The following is a 20156-nucleotide window of genomic DNA, read 5'->3' as shown; positions in this document are numbered from 1 at the left end:
GACTATTTGATATTTAATTAAGTCAGAAGAAACACAAAAAAACTTAAAATAAAAATATAAAACAAAGTTTAATGTATTTCATTATTTCCTTAATAAGAGAGTCATAAATTATTTATATAGTTTGAGTAAAACACATTAGCCACTTTTAAAATGTTGTAGAATAGTATAAATTCTACCATTTTTTCTTTCACAAGATTATTATTTTTTGGTTATTTGATTTTTATTAATGTGCACACAAAACACAACATTTATCACAACTTCCTTTATAAATAAAATAAAATAAAATATATATAATCCAAAGAATTAAGAAGGTTTGGTATTATATTGATTGATTTAGTTATAATATTTAAAAATAATTAAAATATTAGTGTAGAAATAATGTGATATTGATATCCGTTGATAATTTTCCACGTGGATATCATCAACGGTTAGATATTTTTGTCCTATTTAGGAGCAAGTTGAGCACAAAAGAGGCTCAATTTATGTGCAAAGCAGCAAGGCTTTGTTTGGATTCCCAGAGCACGTTGGCGAACTCAAACACATTCACAAGCTTGCACCAATGGCCGCCACCGAACACGGCATAAGCGTGGATTCTGAGAGAACGAACCTTCTCAACCACCACACCGAGAAGCACTTCACCGCCGGCGAAATAGTCCGCGACATCATCATCGGCGTTTCCGACGGCCTCACCGTCCCCTTCGCCCTCGCCGCCGGCCTCTCCGGCGCCAATGTCACCTCCTCCATCGTTCTCACCGCTGGCATAGCCGAAGTCGCCGCCGGCGCCATCTCCATGGGCCTCGGCGGGTACGTTCAACCACACTCTTCACACTCACAAAACTCAATTTAAATTCCGTTATTATTTCATGTTAATTTTCATTGTGCAGTTATTTGGCAGCAAAAAGTGAAGCCGATAATTACTCGAGGGAATTGAAAAGAGAGCAAGAAGAAATCATCGCCGTGCCAGAAACTGGTATCCACTGTTCTTCTATTATGCTTTTATACAATTTTGATGTTCATGCCACATTATTTTATTTTCTATCATCTTGATTTTCATGATAGGTTAATTTTTTATAGAATCATTTCACAACTTTTTTTTCTATTTTTGTTTGTGTTTCCATGAATTGAAAATTCATTCCTATAGACTTTGATAACTTGATGCAAATTTCTATGTAATGAGTTTTAAAAGTTATTGCTGAATATCCTTCATTTCCATAGAAGGAGTAACATTTATACGTATGTTCGTCCGTGTGTCGTATCAGTGTGTGTTTGTACTACATAGTTTCGTTACCATTTGATTGCACATTAATAATGAATATGTGTTTTTTGACAAAAAAAGAAGCGGCAGAGGTAGCAGAAATACTAGCTGAGTATGGGATACAGCCACATGAATATGCACCTGTGGTGAATGCTCTCAGAAAAAACCCTCAGGCATGGCTTGATTTCATGATGAAGTAAGTTCTTACGTTCTCACATTATTACACAGTTTCACATGTTTTTTTGCCTGTCTTGCAAATAGAAAATGTGCAAATTTTGGGGTTTATGATGGACTATTATATAGTGAATGTGGTATGAGAATAAGTTAAATGGTAATTGATAACCACACAATAATGGGAATTTGTAGTCAAGTTGAAAAGTAGCACCACCCAAAGGAATATAAAGCAAAGTAACCTTTCACTTTTTGAATGTGGGCATGGTTATCGGATCAAAAATTTCAGCACACGCCATTTAGTTGTGGACAAAATTAAGGGTTCCCCCTTCCATTTAGCTGGCATGTTTCTACTCGGATTGGAATGTGGAAACTAGGAAAAAGGGGACAGTCTTGTCGGGACCTACTCACTCACTGCAACATGGGCATCTTTTTCTGATTTTATCGGGAAGTATTGAAAACTTGTATTTCTCTACAACTTCATTTATTTATTAGTCTAAAATTTTAATTTTTTTTATGTGAAATGACAAAAATATCATATCATAAATTACAGGTTGTACAAAGGAACAGATTTATCATTAATGTAATATTTTAATTATGCAACCGGGTTCTCTAGCTTAACCCAATTAACCATTCTATGATGTTGGTTAAAACTATGCTTGAATTCTTCATATTTTTTAAAAGGTATTCCTCTAAAGCAAGATGTAGTAATACACTCAGTGTTGAGTGTCTGGTTATGACTTTTATAGAAAAAATATTATGGCACAATATCATTCTGTTTACAACCATTTAAAGAACTAATTTGGTATGATTTTGAAAAAGTTCCACTCAATATCTATGTACAGAACAAGAAAACCTGACTCTATAATGACTGTGTTTAAAAGATTGTGTTTACTATTTATATAATTTGTAATTGCAAAATAGTAGGGTTTTTTTTTTTTTTTAATGGTGCAATTTTTGTCAAAGATTTATCAAAGTAATCAGATTGCAAAAAATTATTCACATGGTTAAGTTGTGGTGTATAGTTTGGTGAAGAATCCAGTGGAAGATAGGAAGAGGAAGGCCGAAAGGTAACCTTTAAAATAGTCTTTCATTGGTGAGGATCTAAACTGGCTTCTCGTTAATACTTCTAAATTACAAGGTTCAACACGTTGAATTTTTATTATGAATTTCTCGTTTTTAATTTATTTTGTTTTATTTACATTTTCAATGGCATTTTAGGAGTGGGTTCGTTCAATTGTTGACAAAGATTTCTAAGTTATTGTTAGATATAGTTTGATGTTTCTGTTCAGCATGAGATGGGTTTCTCTGTTGTCCCAGAGTTGCATTTTCTTGAAACTCTTCATATATAGTTTCATTAACTTTTTTAGCATATTTGGGTTGCATTTGCAGTGAAGGCATTATGAAATCCTGAGGAGCTCCATTTGAAAGGGTAATGTGTAAATCCTCTTCTTACTTTTCTCCATCCTATGGAACCTCATATTCCCAGTTTTACGACAATGTACCTGTTTATGCCAATTAATGCTGATTGAATATCAGATCATTGTATTAGGTTTGTGCATGGAGTTGGAAAACCAGAAAATTCTCAGCTGTGCATGTCATCATTGATCTTGGTTTATTCACATTGAGGCACTTTGTTGGATGTGAGTGATGGCTTATAAATGTTGTTGGTGTGTGAGATTGTTAATTCTTTATAATTGTAGTTTAACAGTAAAGTTGAAGACAGCTTATAATTGTTTGAAGAATATATGTTATGTTATTATCTTATGTTATTAAGAGAGGGTGTTTATTAATTATCATCTTATGGATTTCTCACTTCCGTTTCTCTTTCTTTTAGCTCTCCTTTATTCATGGAATTTCATTAGTTTTTGGGAGCTTTTCTAAGTTACTGATTCCTCTAAAAGCATAAAACCATAAATGCATAATATAATTGAAATTTTGAATAAATATTTCAAACCTCAATTTATAACTCATTTTATAAGTAATAGATTTGAGTCAAGCCGAAACTTCAATTCTTAATATACAACTTTAAATATTCATAATTTTTATTACTTAAATTAAGGATGTTATATTGTACTTATATGTATGAGATTTTTTTTTTTGTAAGTGTTATACAAAATATTTAACAATAAAATTATATGAAATCCATTATTCTTTTACCAAAAAGTGTGAATTAAGATTTCAATCTCAATTAAATGTCTTTATAGTAAAAAAAAAATCTAAAAAATGGTAAATAAATTATTAATAATTAATACCATTGGCTGCGGGAGATTTTTAATTTTTTTATGGAAATGTTATTTATTATATATGACCTAAACAAATGCTAATTCATCAGAAACGAACCCAATTATCAGTTTGAACAAGAAAACATTTATATGGTATTGGAATAGAATTCCATATTATTTATTATTATTAATTCATCAGTGAGTTCAGAGTTTAGATAACCTTTCAAATAAAATGCATATTCTTTTTTTTTCTAAAACCATTATCCATCTAAGTATGAATGACTAAACTACATTTTATTTTTTACATCAAAATAAAATTATTAAGAAATATTCATTTGCATATTAATATTTTAAATTTTTGAATATTAATATATAAGCAGGGTTCTTGAACTTTATTTTCCATATTTTAATTAAAGTTTTGTGAAATAAGAAGAAAAAAAAGGTGAAAATGATTTGAGTGTGGAAATGGAAAGAGAAGAACGAAATCTAAGGTGAGTAATTAATTGTGCACTGAACATTTTGTGTCAAGAAAGAAAAATTAAATAGAAAAACATTTAAAAAATCAATTGTACTTTAGAAAAGAAAATTCATAAAAGGATCCATTAAGTATTCTATATGCTAGAAAGTACAAATATTATTGAAGCTTTATTATAATATTTAATATTTTTTCAATCGTCCTCTGAATTAATTATTTTGAAATTAAAATAATTTGTTAAAGAATGTTTTTTTATATCTTAATTAAAAAAATATTTTATTTTAATTATAATATTTTTAAATTTGAAATAAATAAATGTTATTTATATTTTTTTATCCAATATCTATGTTTAAGAAAAAATAATACTCATAAATATAATAAATTAAAATAAGTCAAAGTATAATTGTCGAGATTGTTTCCTTTTCAATGGTGCAATTTTAACAAAAGCTTGTTTCTTTCTATACGTCATTCTTTAAATTTGAAAATAATATTATTCTTCTTTCTTTTTAATTATATATTTTACGTAATACACCTAAATACACAATGAAATAAAAGAAATTAAATACACCTAAATATATATAATGAAATAAAATAAATTAAAAGAGATATGGTAACATCTTCTACCTTGTCAAATTTTAAATTACTATGTCATTTTATTTAGTATATAAATAACATTCACATCGATGTATCATAAAACATTATCCTTTTATATAGAGAATTTTAAATATATAAATCAAAAGTTGTTTGACTTTTGTTATGTGTAAAATTTCTTTTTTTTAAGCTCTTTTTATTTTGTTTATTTTTTAATTTATTTTGTTTTTAATTCTTGTAATATTTTGTCCATTGGAATTCGTCTCTTTAAAAAAGAGAGTAAATATATTAGAAAGAGTAAAATGAAATAATAAAGATGAAAAGTAGAAATGAAGAGTTTACCAAAATATTATTTGGAACTAAACATAAAATAGAGATAAACTTGGAGGTGCCAAACAGAAGTGATAGCTAATAAAAATCAAGTACATCAATTCATAACATTGATTAGTATTTATTTCTCACATTTTACCAATAATTTTAAAATTGTTTGTGTTGGGTTAGAAAAATGATATTTGACATGATCTAATTTAAAGAGAGACTTAAAAAATGTAAAAGAAACATTTGAAGGAACAGAAATTGAATATAAAACTTGAAAACCAAGTTGAAAGACTTCTCACAAGTTGAACACCAGCTAAATTGTGACTCTTAATTCTTTATAATTGTAGTTTCACAGTAAAGTTAAGAAAGGTTGTTTATTAATTATCATCTTATGGATTTTTCACTTCCATTATGACAATTAAAATTTCAATCTCAATTAAATGTCTTTATAGTAAACAAAATTATCTAAAAAATGGTAAATAAATTATTAATAATTAATACCATTGGCTGCAGAGTTTTTTTTTAATTTTATTTATGGAAATGTTATTATATATGAACTAAAAAATGCTATTTTTTATGATTTAAGAAGAACTTTGTGGTAATTAAAAATTGTTACAAATATTATTAAGAAAGATTAATTTGCATACTAATATTTTAAATCGTTGAATATTAATATATAAGTAGGGTTCTTGAATTTTAATTTCCATTTTGAATTAAGGTGAGTAATTAATTGTGCACTGAACTTTTTATGTGCATTAAGAAAGGAAAATTAAATAGAAAAACATTTAAAATATCAATTGTACTTTAGAAAAGAAAAATCACAAAAGGATCCATATTCTATATGCTAGAAAGTGCAAAAATTATTGAAGGTTTATTATAATCGCAGAAATAATTTGTTAATATTTCTTTAATCATCCTCCGAATTAATTATTTTTAAATTAAAAAAAATTGTTAAAAAACACATCTTAATGAAAAATATTATTTATATTTATTTTAAAGATTTTTAAATTTGAAATAAATAAATGTTATTTATATTTTTTATCCAATATTTATGTTTAAGAAAAAAATAATACTCATGAATATAATAAATTAAAATAAGTACTAAGTCAGTATAATTGTCAAGATTGTTCTGTATTCCTTTTCAAATGGTATAATTTTAACAAAAGCTTAAATTTCAAAATAACATTATTCTTTTTAACTATACATTTTACGTAATACACCTAAATATACAGTGAAATAAAATAAATTAAAAGAAAAATTTTAACATCCTTAACTACCTTATTAAATTTTAATTTACTAAGTCATATATTATTATATCATAAATCATTATCCATTCATACATTGATTTTCAAATATATACATCAAAATAAAACATCAAAAGAATTAAAAGAAAAAACTCTGTCATTTTCAATTTTGAGGCCTATAACATACAATATCATATGTTCACATGTAACTCACGATCATAACAAATCTAAAAAAAAAACGATACTAACAAGAAATTAGGCTAAGTTACTGATTTTTAAAATTTATATTTGAATCATTCAATCATAATCATATGAATAATCACATTTCATTCATTCTAAATATATTAAACAATTAAGTGTATCTAAATGACTCGTGTTCTATATTACTCATGTCAAAAATCAAATTAGATCCACACGTACACTTGACCCTACTTCTGAAAAAATCGTACATTGATTTAGACTAAAAAAATTGCACATGTTATAATATCCCGTTGTGAAATTCACACATCTATGCGAATAAGAATATCATAATAGAATCTCCTCATATGACAAGGTTAATTAATATGGCATGTTAGACTATGATTTTTTATATTGTAGACCAAATCATATAAATCTCATTTGACTGCCACCAACTTAATATGTAAATAGAGTCAGATATCTTATTCTAAATGTATTACTAATCAAGACACATCCTAACTATCCTTAACAAAGTATTTCCTTACTTGAAATTACTATATATCGATAATATTCCACATGATTCAATTTCATCTCACTCATCAATATATCATTCAATCATATAGAAGTTTATATTTTTAAAACCGTTACAAAATATCAACAATAATCACATAATATTTAAAATTTTACATATCAATTGAATATATAATGAGTATTTGTTTTATATTTTTTTATAAATATTAGATTTACTTATTTTAAACACATGTTGCATGAATTGGTTAAATTGACATTAGAAAGTTGTAATCACTTACAATTTACAAAATGATAAATTTCAAAAAGATTTAATTCAATTTCATGACCTATAGAAAACAAACCAAAAGATATCTAAGCAAAGATGACAAATGTTGTCAAAATGGCTCGAGCCCATGAAGTTGGGGCTTAAGCCCAGAGAAATCTTCGCTGAACGAATTTGAGGCAAAGAACACCAAAACAATTGTAGCTTAAATTTGCTTACCATTGGGAAAGTTCTTTGAGAAATTTTAAGCCTGAATGTACTCCAAAATCTGCATGTAATTTCGCTTAAATGTAGCAAAAAACATTGAGCGGATTTTAGGTGGAGAGCACCCCAAACTATGCATATTCAAATTATATTGACACGTGGAAATTCTGCAGAGTGAATTTAAGTATGAGAGCATGTATAGCTCATATTAAAATCCATTTTTTCAAGTAAAAATCAAGGTTAAATTTCACACTGCATATAACAATCAATTTATATAATTATTGAAGATCCCACATCAACTAGAGGTAAAAACATTTCATAGGGATGCACACCTTCAGTATAATTTGGTTTTGTACAGTTGAGTTAAGTTTAAAATTCATTTCTTAATATTATAACCATTTAAAATTTATCCTAATGTCAAACTTATCAATCCATCTAATCTCGATGTGAGGGGTTGTGTTGGGTTTAAAACTTCAATTTTTTTTATCAATTAACATCTTTATTTATTTTCAAAAGTTCAAAGGAAAGATTCTATTCTCAAGCTCAAACATACACTGGTTAGAAATATAAAAATAAAATAAAATAAAAGAGAAAGGATTTTTTTTATAAAAATGAATATTGTTTTACACTGAAAACCAAACAATTTTAATTATACCACTTGTAATCTAAAATATTTTTTATGACTACTATCTTTATTCATTTAGTCATATTAACCTAGTTTTCTGTTTACTGGTTTATTTTCTAAAATATATTAAACAAATCCGATTCTTTATATGTAAAAGGTATTGAAGAAACAAATTGAGTAAAGATATTGAAGAATCTTTACCAATGCGTAAGAATGGTATAAAGCTAGGCACGTTAATATTCTGCGAATTGTTGACTCTTCCATTGACTCAATGTTCTTTTTCTGATGACTACGTATCTGACAGAACACAGCTGTGAAGCATATTTTGAGAAAATTGAAGGCTTTTCCAAAAGTTGATTTGTGATAGAAATAGAATATATGCAAGTTGCTTACAAACAAAGGGATCTGAGAGTTGCAGAGAAAATTGAAACCCTTCATCATTGGCCATGTCTGCTTCTCTAACAAAGCATGATGTGTTTCTCAGCTTCAGAGGGGAAGACACACGTGACAACTTCATTAGTCACCTTCGTGCAGCGCTGCAAAGGAAGAACCTTCAAGCATATATTGATGACAGATTAGTCAGGGGCAAAGAAATCTCAGATGCACTGCTCTCTGCAATAGAGGAATCAAAGATTTATGTCGTCGTTTTCTCCAAAAACTACGCATCTTCCACATGGTGCTTGAATGAACTCACTAAGATACTTGAATGCAAGAAGACATATGGAAGGGATGTGATACCTGTTTTCTACAAGGTGGATCCATCAACTATTAGGAAGCAGGAACAAAGATACAAAAAAGCATTCGATGAGCATGAGCAGCACTTTAAGCACGACATGGACAAAGTGCAAGGATGGAAGGATGCTCTAACCGAAGCTGCTGGACTTTCAGGCTGGGATTCAAAAGTTACCAGGTCATTATATTTATTACATGCACTTTCAAGATAACCAGGATCTCTTTTCATTTACTAAAATTGTGTTCATCTCACCATAAATCAAGTGTTTCGTTTTTCATTTCTCTTAGTTGGTCATGGATCTGAACCATATCACATGTTATAGCTTAACTTTGTACCTACAAGGCTGCTCCCTAGTATCAGAAGTCACTACCGGTTACTGTAGAATTTTTCTTTAGTTTAGTCTAGCTTTTGTGCTTGAATACTTATACTTTATTTTCTAAATCATCGCTAGGCCAGAAAACACACTAGTTGAAAAAATTGTGGAAGATATTTTGGGAAAATTGAATCGTTATTCCATCAGTTATGATCAAGGAATCATCGGCATTGAAAAACATATTGAAGGAATTCAGTCCTTGTTGCATCCTGAGTCACTGGATGTTCGGATCATAGGAATTTGTGGCATGGGAGGAATAGGAAAAAGTACAATTTGTGGTCAAATATATCACAAATTGGCATTGCAGTTTGATTCCAGCAGCCTTGTTTTAGACGTTCAAGAAAAAATACAAAGAGATGGAATAGACAGTATCAGAACAAAATATGAGTCTGAGTTTCTAAAGGAAGATAAATCCTCTTATTTACTATATTCCAATGAAAGGCTCAAACGGACAAAGGTTCTCCTCATTCTTGATGATGTTACCGATTCAGCTCAACTTCAAAAATTAATAGGAGGGAGTGATAGTTTTGGGCAGGGCAGTAGAATCATTATCACCAGTAGAGACAGACAAGTGCTTAGAAATGCTGGAGCTGATGATATCTACGAAGTTAAGGAGTTGAATTTTGATGATTCTCAGAAACTTTTTAATTTACATGCTTTTAAACAAAAATCTTCAGCAGAAAAATCTTACATGGACCTGTCAGAAGAGGTGTTGGGATATGCAGAAGGGATTCCGTTAGCTCTCCAGATTTTGGGGTCATTGCTTAATGGAAGAACAAGAGAAGCATGGGAGAGTCAGTTGCAAAAGTTGAAAAAGGGCCAACATCTTGGTATTTTCAATGTATTAAAATCAAGTTATGATGGGCTGGAGGAGGAGGAGAAGAATATATTTCTTGACATAGCTTGCTTTTATAGACGACACGAGGAGATTGTGGTAGTAGAAAGACTTGATGACTGCGGTTTCTCTTCTAAGATTGGAATGGATATTCTGAAAGATAGGAGCCTAATATCTGTCATTGATGGTAGAATTGTGATGCACGATCTAATATTAGAAATGGGTAAAGAAATTGTTCGTAAAGAGTGTCCTCAGCATCCTGGAAAACGCAGCCGATTGTTTAATGTTGAGGAAGTTTGTGAGGTTTTAAGAAAGAACAAGGTATATTCTGTTGTTACTTTGCGAAAAATAGCAAACTACTGATCTATCATTAAGCATTCTGAAATGCAACATTTCATGCTTTTTTCTAATTACATTGATTTACTTTCAGGGGTCAGATGCAATAGAGTGTATATTACTAGATACGAGCGAGGTAGTAAAAGAAGTTGTAGTACATCCACAAAATTTCGAAAAGATGGACAATCTTAGGATGCTTATGGTCTACATGCCTATATTCATATCAAATGTGTCTCTTGAATCATCTCTTGTAGGTCTGCCAGACACTCTAAAGTTTCTTTATTGGATCAGATTCCCTCAAAGGTCTTTGCCTCCAAACTTTTGCCCACAAAATCTAGTGACCCTCGAAATGCCATGCTCCCATCTTGAACAACTCTGGGAAGAAGATCAGGTTTTTCAAGCTATCTATGTTCCTTTGTGTTCTAAACTTTCAAAGATAAAAATAAATTATAGAAACATGTTTTGTGTATTATACATATACAGGTTTTCATTTGCAATTCCTTTGTGCCTTCTCCACATTATTTGATTTGAAATTTCTTTTATTTGAATCATACTCAGCATCTTTCTAATTAAAGATAATTATAAATTTAATAGTTTGCATATTTTTTTAGGCATATCGTCTAATGGCCCATAAATGTATTATCTACTTTGGAAGATCTTATATAGTTTTTTAATATGAAAAAGAGTTATGTAAATAAAATGGAATTTTATATAATTTAATTATAATTTTCATCATTTTTGAAAAATAAAAATTATATTTAATTTAATTACCCTGTCTTCATATTTTATCTTTAATAATGTTTTAAAACCAAAAAAAAAATTACATTGACAGAAGCCATATAAAAAATATTAAAGAAACAACGAAAACTTATAAGATAGAGGAAAGAAACTCCCAACGTGAAGAATTTTATGTTTAAACATTCTACTTTTGAAACTTATGTGGTAAATCTTTACAATATTTAATTCCATATAATGAAAATTTGTAGCTTTAATTAAGTTTTAAGTATCTTATAAATTTGGTTATTTTCAAATTGAGGGTTTTATTAATTTTTTTATTCCATCGAGTATTAAAAAATTTATATTATTTAATTGAGTTCATGTTGTTTATTTTATATTATTTAATTAAAAATATCTTAGATACTTTTTTTTATCATAACATAAACTTGAATATAATATACAATAAATTACAAATTATGTATTTAATAAAATAAATTATGGAAAGATGGACTTTTTAACTAAGGTTTAATTTTAACTCTGAGACAACACCATTTTATTTTGTGAGTTGATACATGCATAATATAAAGTATTTCGACATTGTGATCGATTATAAATTACTATCATAAGTTTTTGAATACATAATAAGTTTAGGTTCAAATGATTAGGATGTAATTTTAGATAGGGAACAAAAAGACATTAAATTTTGTGATTTTTTATAATAACTATAAAATTTATAGGCAGAGTTTTGTTAGTCCACAGTGTGGTTTTTTTAACAGTGGTTTTTAAGTAATGTAAAATATAAACTCAATAGATAGTAGCTAATAGTTTAAATAGGAAGAAAAATAGATAAAGTAGTTTTTATTTGTTACCTGATTTATTCACTATTTGTGGCAGAATTTCCCCAAGTTGAAAAGGCTCAACCTGAGTTATTCTCGGAAACTTACTAGAATACCAGACCTTTCTCTGTCACCAAATATTGAAGAAATAAAACTGAGTTATTGTGAAAAGTTGATTGAAGTTCACTCTTCGATATTCCTCAGCAAGCTCAGTTATTTATGTTTAGATGATTGTCATGATCTGAATAGTGTAAATATTCCGAGCAACATTTTATCCCTCAGTAAGCTCGGTTGTGAGAAGCTTAATATGTTTTCATTGGGTGAACATCAAGATAAATTTCTCCCTCATGTCATACTGGAGCGTCAGGAACCGGATATGATGAAAGAGATAAATGCTAATAATGCTACAGACTCAGAAGACTGTTCTTCTCTTACAATCTTTCCAATTGACCTTTCTGATATGAAATTCATAAATGAACTTTGTCTCCGTGGTTGCTCAAAATTGGAAAATCTAAAGGAGCTCATATTAGACGGCACAGCCATACAGGCACTACCTTCATCCTTGTGCCGTTTGGTAGGGCTTCAACAACTGAGTTTGCGCAGTTGCTTGAATCTTGAGATTATTCCATCTTCCATTTTCAATTTGAAGTTGAGGAACCTTGATTTGGGTGGTTGCTCAAGCCTGAGGACCTTCCCAGAGATCACAGAGCCGGCTCCTACTTTTGATCACATTAACTTGACATGTACGGCTGTTAAAGAACTGCCTTCTTCATTTGCCAATTTGGTTAATCTTCAATCCCTGGAGCTCCAAGGGTGCATTGATCTCGAGTCACTTCCAAACTCCATTGTTAATCTGAAGCTTCTCTCTAAACTTGATTGTTCGGGGTGTGCCAAATTAACAGAAATCCCAAGACACATTGGTCGTTTGACGTCATTAATGGAACTCTCACTGCATGATAGCGGAATCGTGAGCCTTCCTGAGAGCTTTGCTCATCTTTCGAGCTTGAAATCGCTTGATTTAAGCGAATGCAAAAAGCTTGAATGCATCCCACAGATTCCACCATTTCTGAAACAACTCGTGGCAATGGATTGCCCATCCATTAGAAGAGTGATGCCAAATTCTCTTGTTCGAAACCTCTCAAATTCCGAAGAGGGTGTATTTAAATTTCATTTCACCAATGCTCAACAACTGGATTCAGGTGCTCGTGCTAACATTGAGGAGGATGCAAGGCTTAGGATGATCGACGATGCATATAGGTTTGTGTTCTTCTGTTTTCCAGGGAGTGCAGTTCCTGGTTGGTTCCATTTTCGTGGGAAGGGACATTCAGTGACTATAGATGAAGATTTAAGTTTCTGCAGCGATGATAGGCTCACTGGTTTCGCTTTGTGTGTGGTAGTTGGAGTGTTAGATACGAATGATGTTGAACGTAGATTTCGTTCTTTTCGTTATAGCCTAGAATTTGAATATGAAGATGATGGCACACAGATCATTCCAAATAATGATGTGTTCACCAGCTATTTCGAATGGGGTTATAAAGACAGAGGTCTTGATCAAGATCACACATTCGTTTGGAAATTTAACATGAAGTCCCTAAGGGCGAAGAACATGAGCCTTAGGCTCTGTGATGCTCGCAGCTTCACTTTTGAGATCAGTCCGCGTGATTATGACGTTGGCATCACAGTAAAAGAATGCGGCATATGCCCTCTTTATACGAAAAAGAAAGATGATGAATATGGTGGTGCTGTTGACATTGAAGAATCCAGTGGAAGCAATGTTGCACAGTCTTCAAGAGAAACAAGGGAAGATATAGTTTGATGTTTCTGTTTAGCATGAGATGGGTAGCTCTATTGTCCCAGATTTCTAAATTATTGTTAGATGTAGTTTGATGTTTGTGTTCAGCATGAGATGGGTTGCTCTGTTGTCCCAGAGTTGCATCTTCTTGAAACTCTTCATATATAGTTTGATTAACTTCTTTAGCATATTTGGGTTGCATTTGTAGTGAAGGCATCATGATTGGTAAATGGTGATTGGTAATTCCTCTTCATACTTTTCTCCATCCTATGGAATCTCATATTCCCAGTTTTACAACAAGGTACCTGTTTATGCTAATTAATGCTGATTGAATATCATATCATTGTATTAGGTTTGTGCATGGAGCTGTAAAATCAGAAAGTTCTCAGCTTGGTTAACATCGAGGCACCTTGTTCATGTGAGTGATGACTTATAAATGCTGTTGGCCTGTGATTGTTAATTCTTTATAATTGTAGTTTCAGTAAAATTGAAGACAACTTGTAAACTGTTTGAAGGAATATAGGTTTAAAGACTCCTATCTTATATGTTATGTTATTAAGAAAGGATGTTTATTAATTATCATCTTATGGATTTCAGCAGTTTTTAGGAGCTTTTCTAAGTTTCTAATTTCTTTAAAAACATAAAACCATAAATACATAATATAATTTAAATTTTGAATAAATATCACAAACCTCATTTTATAACTCATTTTATAAGTAATAGATTTGAGTTAAGCTGAAACTTCAATTCTTAATATACAACTTTAAATATTCTTATTTTTTATTACTTAAATTAAGGATGTTATATTGTACTTATATGTATGAGCTTTTTTTTTCTAAGTGTTATACAAAATATTTAACAATAAAATTATATGAAATCCATTATTCTTTTACCAAAAAGTGTGAATTAAGATTTCAATCTCAATTAAATGTCTTTATAGTAAAAAAAAATCTAAAAAAATGGTAAATAAATTATTAATAATTAATACCATTGGCTGCGGGAGATTTTTAGTTTTTTATGGAAATGTTATTTATTATATATGACCTAAACAAATGCTAATTCATCAGAAACGAACCCAATTATCAGTTTGAACAAGAAAACATTTATATGGTATTGGAATAGAATTCCATATTATTTATTATTATTAATTCATCAGTGAGTTCAGAGTTTAGATAACCTTTTAAATAAAATGCATATTTTTATTTTTTTTCTAAAACCATCTTTATCCATCTAAGTATGAATGACTAAACTACATTTTATTTTTTACATCAAAATAAAATTATTAAGAAATATTCATTTGCATATTAATATTTTAAATTTTTTGAATATTAATATATAAGCAGGGTTCTTGAACTTTATTTTCCATATTTTAATTAAAGTTTTGTGAAATAAGAAGAAAAAAAAGGTTGTTTATTAATTAAAGTTTTGTGTCATTCTTAATTCTTTATAATTGTAGTTTGACAGTAAAGTTAAGAAAGGTTGTTTATTAATTATCATCTTATGGATTTTTCACTTCCATTCTGTCTTTCTTTTATGATTTTTATTACTTACATTTTGGATCTTATATTGTACTTGCATATTCATTATATATGTATATCAGTTTGTTTTTTTTTTCTCAGCACTATACAAAATATTTAATAAAAAAAATATATGAAATATTTTATTCTTTGACCAAAAGTTACAATTAAAATTTCAATCTCAATTAAATGTCGTTATAGTAAAAACAATTATCTAAAAAATGGTAAATAAATTATTAATAATTAATACCATTGGCTGCAGAGGTTTTTTTTTTTTTTTTATTTATGGAAATGTTATTATATATGAACTAAAAAAATGCTATTTTTTTATGATTTAAGAAGCATTTTGTGGTAATTAAAAATTGTTGTACTATTTTCAGCTATCAAAACAATTGTCAAACCTACGTGTGTCAAAACTTGTTTGTTATTACGATTTTCAACACCTACTTGTTTTTTTTTCCTGATTTATATAACTAGAATAAAAAAATATTCACGTACCTACATTTTAATTTTTACATAAAAATGACATTATTAAGAAAGATTAATTTGCATATTAATATTTTACATTGTTGAATATTAGTATATAAGTAGGGCTCTTGAACTTTAATTTCCATTTTGAATTAAAATTGTGTGAAATAGGTAGAAAATTTGTGAAAATGATTTGAGTGTGGAAATGGAAAGAGAAGAACGAAATTTAAGGTGAGTAATTAATTGTGCACTGAACATTTTATGTGTCATTAAGAAAGGAAAATTAAATTGAAAAACTTTTAAAATATCAATTACACTTTAGAAAAGAAAAATCACAAAAGGATACATTAAGTATTCTATATGCTAGAAAGTACAAATATTATTGAAGGTTTATTATAAATGCAGAAAAATATATATTTCTTTAATCATCCTCTGAATTAATTATTTTTTAATTTAAAAAAATTGTTAAAGAAAAAAAATATCTTAATTAAAAATATTACTTTATTTTAATTTTAAAGATTTTTAACTTTGAAATAATACATGTTATTTATATTTTTTTATCTAATATCTATGTTTAAGAAAAAAATAATACCCAAGAATATAATAAATTAAAATAAGTATCTAAGTTAAAGTATAATTATCAGGATTGTTCTATCTTCCTTTTCAATGGTGGAATTTTAACAAAAGCTTGTTTCTTTCTATACGTCATTCTTTAAATTTCAAAATAACATTTTTTTTTTTTTTTAATTATGTATTTTACGTAATACTCCTAAATATACATGAAATAAAATAAATTCAATACACCTAAATATATAATGAAATAAAATAAATGTTATAACATCTTCATTTACCTTATCAAATTTTAAATTAGTATGTTATTTAGTATATAAATAACTTACATGATCATATTATAATATATCTTAAAATATTATTTTTTTATATAGATTTTCAAACATATAACCACTAAAATAAAAATCAAAAGAATAAAAAAGAATTTTTTTATCATTTCTAGTTTTTAAGGACTATAACTTGTAGTATCATGATCTCCTCACATGTAACACACTATCACTTTTAATTTTTTAAAAAGAAATAGCATCAACAAGAAAATAACATAAGTTAATGATTCTTAAAACTTTAGATTTGAATCATTCAATCATTATGAATCATCACATTTCACATTTAGATATTCTAACTTAAAGTTTTACAAATAAGACTAACTCTCTACCTAATTAGAAAGACAAGTATTCAAAAAAAAATTCAACTTCTTAAGAAAATAAGGATAATCTAACTTGTATCGCATAGTTCTGATTAATAACATAAACACATGATTAAGATTCAAAACTAACATAAACTAATCTTTAAAGTCTCAAACATCACATGCAAAATATGTCTACCCAGATGAATAGATAATTTAAAACTGTCTAAAAGGAATAAGGAGCAAAAAGATATTTGTTCTGAAGAGTTTAAAGGTGAACTTCAATGGTTAAACTCACAAATATGTGGTCAGAAATCTAGAGATAAAACATAAAAAAAAAGAAAATTTGTACACAAATAAAAATTATTTTAAAATGAAACTTAAATAACTAATCTTTTTAATTATATATATATATATTATTTTATTTTTACTTTTTTTCATTTAATAATAAATTATTTCATTTTAATTATATTTCTTAAAAAAAATTAGATGCATACCTATATAATATAATATAATAGGCAAGTTACTTGCATCAAAATAAAAAATAAATATTTTTTCTTAATATATTTAAAAAACTACGAAGTACTAATTTATTTGAAAGTAAAATAAATGACCACAAAACGTTCATTATTTGTTATAATTCATATTAATTACTATGTTGTTGACCGCAAACGTTCATTATTTGTTATAATTCGTTATTAGTTTTTGCTCACTAAAAATCTATAGGTATTAAATGTTTTAGTAATTATTATAGTAATTTAATACATAAGATGAGAAACAAAATTAAAAATATATTTTTTTAAACATTTATATTTCAAATATGAAAAAAATATATTAAAATACATTTTAAGAATATTATAACATAATTTGTGAAAATATAAAATGATTCAAGGAAAATATTAAATTTTGAATTAAATTCATTTTTAGTTTTTATAATTCTATAAATGTGATTTTTTTTTAATAAATATAGTTCTTGAATTTTTTTTAAAATTAACCAAATTTAGTTTAATGTTCATAAGTAATTTAATTACTAAAAAATGGTACATGTTTAACACTGATGACATTGCCTATTTAATGAATTAAAATTGTTTGATTTTAGAGAGTTAAAAACTATATATACAATTAAATACGTAGAAAAAATAAAATTTGAAGAATAAAACTAGGTTTAAGTTTAAAAAATAATGAGATTTAACATCAAATTCTTAATTCTTCTAAGATGTTATTGGTTAAAAATTAGTGAAAATTGTAAAGTTGTGAGTTGATATCATTAAAAAAAAGTGGAAGTGTGGTGACCTACAATTTCTTTTTAATTTCCATAAATTCAACTAATAATCTACAATATATTATAAAAGTTGCTTAAATTTCTCTTAAAACATTAATTTTATATCTTTCTACACATTCTTCCATAATTTACATGTTAGGTATAAATTTCTTCCATGTAATAGACATTAGTAAAATATATCAATTTAATTATAACTATATATGAATAACTTTTGAAAATTAAATATAAGAAGAATACAAATACTTTATCATTATTATTCCTATAAAAAAATAAATTCGATGAGGATGGTGTGTTCATTGGAAAACAATTTTTCAGTTGGTCTTTGATGAGAAATATGTTTATCTACAAAAGATTCTTCGATGCTTAAGTCAACAGAAACACAAACTAAGAATAAGAGTATAGAATAAATTTTAATGTATCCCTTAATAAAATAGTCATCAATTAGATAGTTGAATAAAGAAGATTAACCAATTTTAAAATTTTGTAGAATAGTATAAATTCTACCACTTTTTCTTTCACAAGATTAGACTAATCTTATTCTTTGGTAATTTGATTATTACTAATGTAGAAAACATTTATCACAACTTCCTTTATAAAAAATAAAATAAATATATATAATCCAAACAATTAATAAGAATTGGTATTATATTGATTGATTCCGTTAGCTCTCCAGATTTTGGGGTCATTGCTTTATGGCAGAACAAGAGAAGCATGGGAGAGTCAACTGCAAAAGTTGGAAAAGGGCCAACATCTTGATATTTTCAATGTATTAAAATTAAGTTATGATGGGCTGGAGGAGGAGGAGAAGAATATATTTCTCGACATAGCTTGCTTTTATAGAGGACACGAGGAGATTGTGGTAGCAAAAAGACTTGCTAACTGTGGTTTCTCTTCTAAGATTGGAATGGATATTCTCAAAGATAGGGGCCTAATATCCGTCTAAGATTGGGTTGCATTTGTAGTGAAGGCATTATGAAATCCTGAGGAGCTCCATTTGAAATGGTGATTGGTAATTCCTCTTCATACTTTTCTCCATCCTATGGAATATCATATCATTGTATTAGGTTTGTGCATGGAGCTGTAAAATCAGAAAGTTCTCAGCTTGGTTAACATGAAACCTCATTTCTTATTGATCTTGGTTTATTCACATCGAGGCACCTTGTTCATGTGAGTGATGACTTATAAATGCTGTTGGCCTGTGATTGTTAATTCTTTATAATTGTAGTTTCAGTAAAATTGAAGACAACTTGTAAACTGTTTGAAGGAATATAGGTTTAAAGACTCCTATCTTATATGTTATGTTATTAACAGAGGATGTTTATTAATTATCATCTTATGGATTTCAGCAGTTTTTAGGAGCTTTTCTAAGTTTCTAATTTCTTTAAAAACATAAAACCATAAATACATAATATAATTTAAATTTTGAATAAATATCACAAACCTCATTTTATAACTCATTTTATAAGTAATAGATTTGAGTTAAGCTGAAACTTCAATTCTTAATATACAACTTTAAATATTCTTATTTTTTATTACTTATATTAAGGATGTTATATTGTACTTATACGTATGAGATTTTTTTTCTAAGTGTTATACAAAATATTTAACAATAAAATTATATGAAATCCATTATTCTTTTACCAAAAAGTGTGAATTAAGATTTCAATCTGAATTAAATGTCTTTATAGTAAAAAAAATCTAAAAAGTGGTAAATAAATTATTAATAATTAATACCATTGGCTGCGGGAGATTTTTAATTTTTTTATGGAAATGTTATTTATTATATATGACCTAAACAAATGCTAATTTTTTACGATTTAAGATACAGTTTGTGGTAGTTAAAAATTGTTACGAATATTATTTTCAGCTATTAAAATAATTGCCAAAAGTACTTATGTCAAAACTTGTTTGTTATTACGATCCTACAATCTGTTTTTTATTAGAAAAGAATAATCAGGTGCTAACAGTTAAAAATAATCATATTCCCATCCTAC

General features: G+C 27.7%; 2 protein-coding genes across 9 annotated transcripts; both read left to right on the top strand.

The window, feature by feature from the left end:
* The first annotated feature begins 480 nt into the window (after positions 1 to 480).
* LOC150029257 (vacuolar iron transporter 1-like) lies at positions 481 to 19348 on the top strand. Of its 7 annotated transcripts, none has more exons than XR_016518964.1 (6): positions 483 to 804; positions 885 to 970; positions 1337 to 1451; positions 2452 to 2522; positions 2819 to 2858; positions 2979 to 3225. XR_016518964.1 is itself a non-coding variant. In XM_090299293.1 (6 exons), the coding sequence occupies exons 1-5, from the start codon at positions 560 to 562 to the stop codon at positions 2838 to 2840; spliced, it is 513 nt and encodes a 170-aa protein (XP_090155419.1). In that variant the 5' UTR covers positions 483 to 559; the 3' UTR covers positions 2841 to 2858; positions 2979 to 3225. The 7 variants fall into 7 exon arrangements, 6 of the variants coding, with proteins under 6 accessions (XP_090155424.1, XP_090155419.1, XP_090155420.1 ...); XM_090299293.1 differs by having other exon boundaries at positions 2452 to 2496; XM_090299294.1 differs by having other exon boundaries at positions 2452 to 2496; positions 2966 to 3225.
* Positions 8254 to 14311, top strand: LOC150029258 (disease resistance-like protein DSC1). Of its 2 annotated transcripts, XR_016518962.1 has the most exons (5): positions 8386 to 8988; positions 9263 to 10340; positions 10450 to 10746; positions 11967 to 13939; positions 14053 to 14311. XR_016518962.1 is itself a non-coding variant. In XM_090299289.1 (4 exons), exons 1-4 carry the CDS (start codon positions 8525 to 8527, stop codon positions 13722 to 13724), a joined length of 3597 nt encoding a protein of 1198 aa, XP_090155415.1. In that variant the 5' UTR covers positions 8254 to 8524; the 3' UTR covers positions 13725 to 14311. The 2 variants fall into 2 exon arrangements, 1 of the variants encoding a protein (XP_090155415.1); XM_090299289.1 differs by having other exon boundaries at positions 8254 to 8988; positions 11967 to 14311.
* Positions 19349 to 20156: the final 808 nt, after the last annotated feature.

The sequence above is a fragment of the Phaseolus vulgaris genome, chromosome 2 (genome assembly GCF_051622355.1).
Source record: "Phaseolus vulgaris cultivar YP4 chromosome 2, ASM5162235v1, whole genome shotgun sequence".
NCBI lineage: Eukaryota > Viridiplantae > Streptophyta > Magnoliopsida > Fabales > Fabaceae > Phaseolus > Phaseolus vulgaris.
The sequence above is the reverse complement of the archived record's forward strand: the minus strand, read 5'-3'. Positions and strand labels throughout refer to the sequence as shown.

Excerpts from the sequence above, each read along its gene's own strand:
- LOC150029258 (XM_090299289.1), top strand. The coding sequence starts at position 8,525 with ATGTCTGCTTCTCTAACAAAGCATGATGTGTTTCTCAGCTTCAGAGGG. Across the intron at positions 10,341-10,449 it reads AGGTTTTAAGAAAGAACAAG|GGGTCAGATGCAATAGAGTG; the intron begins GTATATTCTGTT and ends ATTTACTTTCAG. Across the intron at positions 10,747-11,966 it reads AACTCTGGGAAGAAGATCAG|AATTTCCCCAAGTTGAAAAG; the intron begins GTTTTTCAAGCT and ends TATTTGTGGCAG.
- LOC150029257 (XM_090299298.1), top strand. The coding sequence starts at position 560 with ATGGCCGCCACCGAACACGGCATAAGCGTGGATTCTGAGAGAACGAAC. Across the intron at positions 971-1,336 it reads CATCGCCGTGCCAGAAACTG|AAGCGGCAGAGGTAGCAGAA; the intron begins GTATCCACTGTT and ends TGACAAAAAAAG. Across the intron at positions 1,452-1,715 it reads TGGCTTGATTTCATGATGAA|CACACGCCATTTAGTTGTGG; the intron begins GTAAGTTCTTAC and ends CAAAAATTTCAG.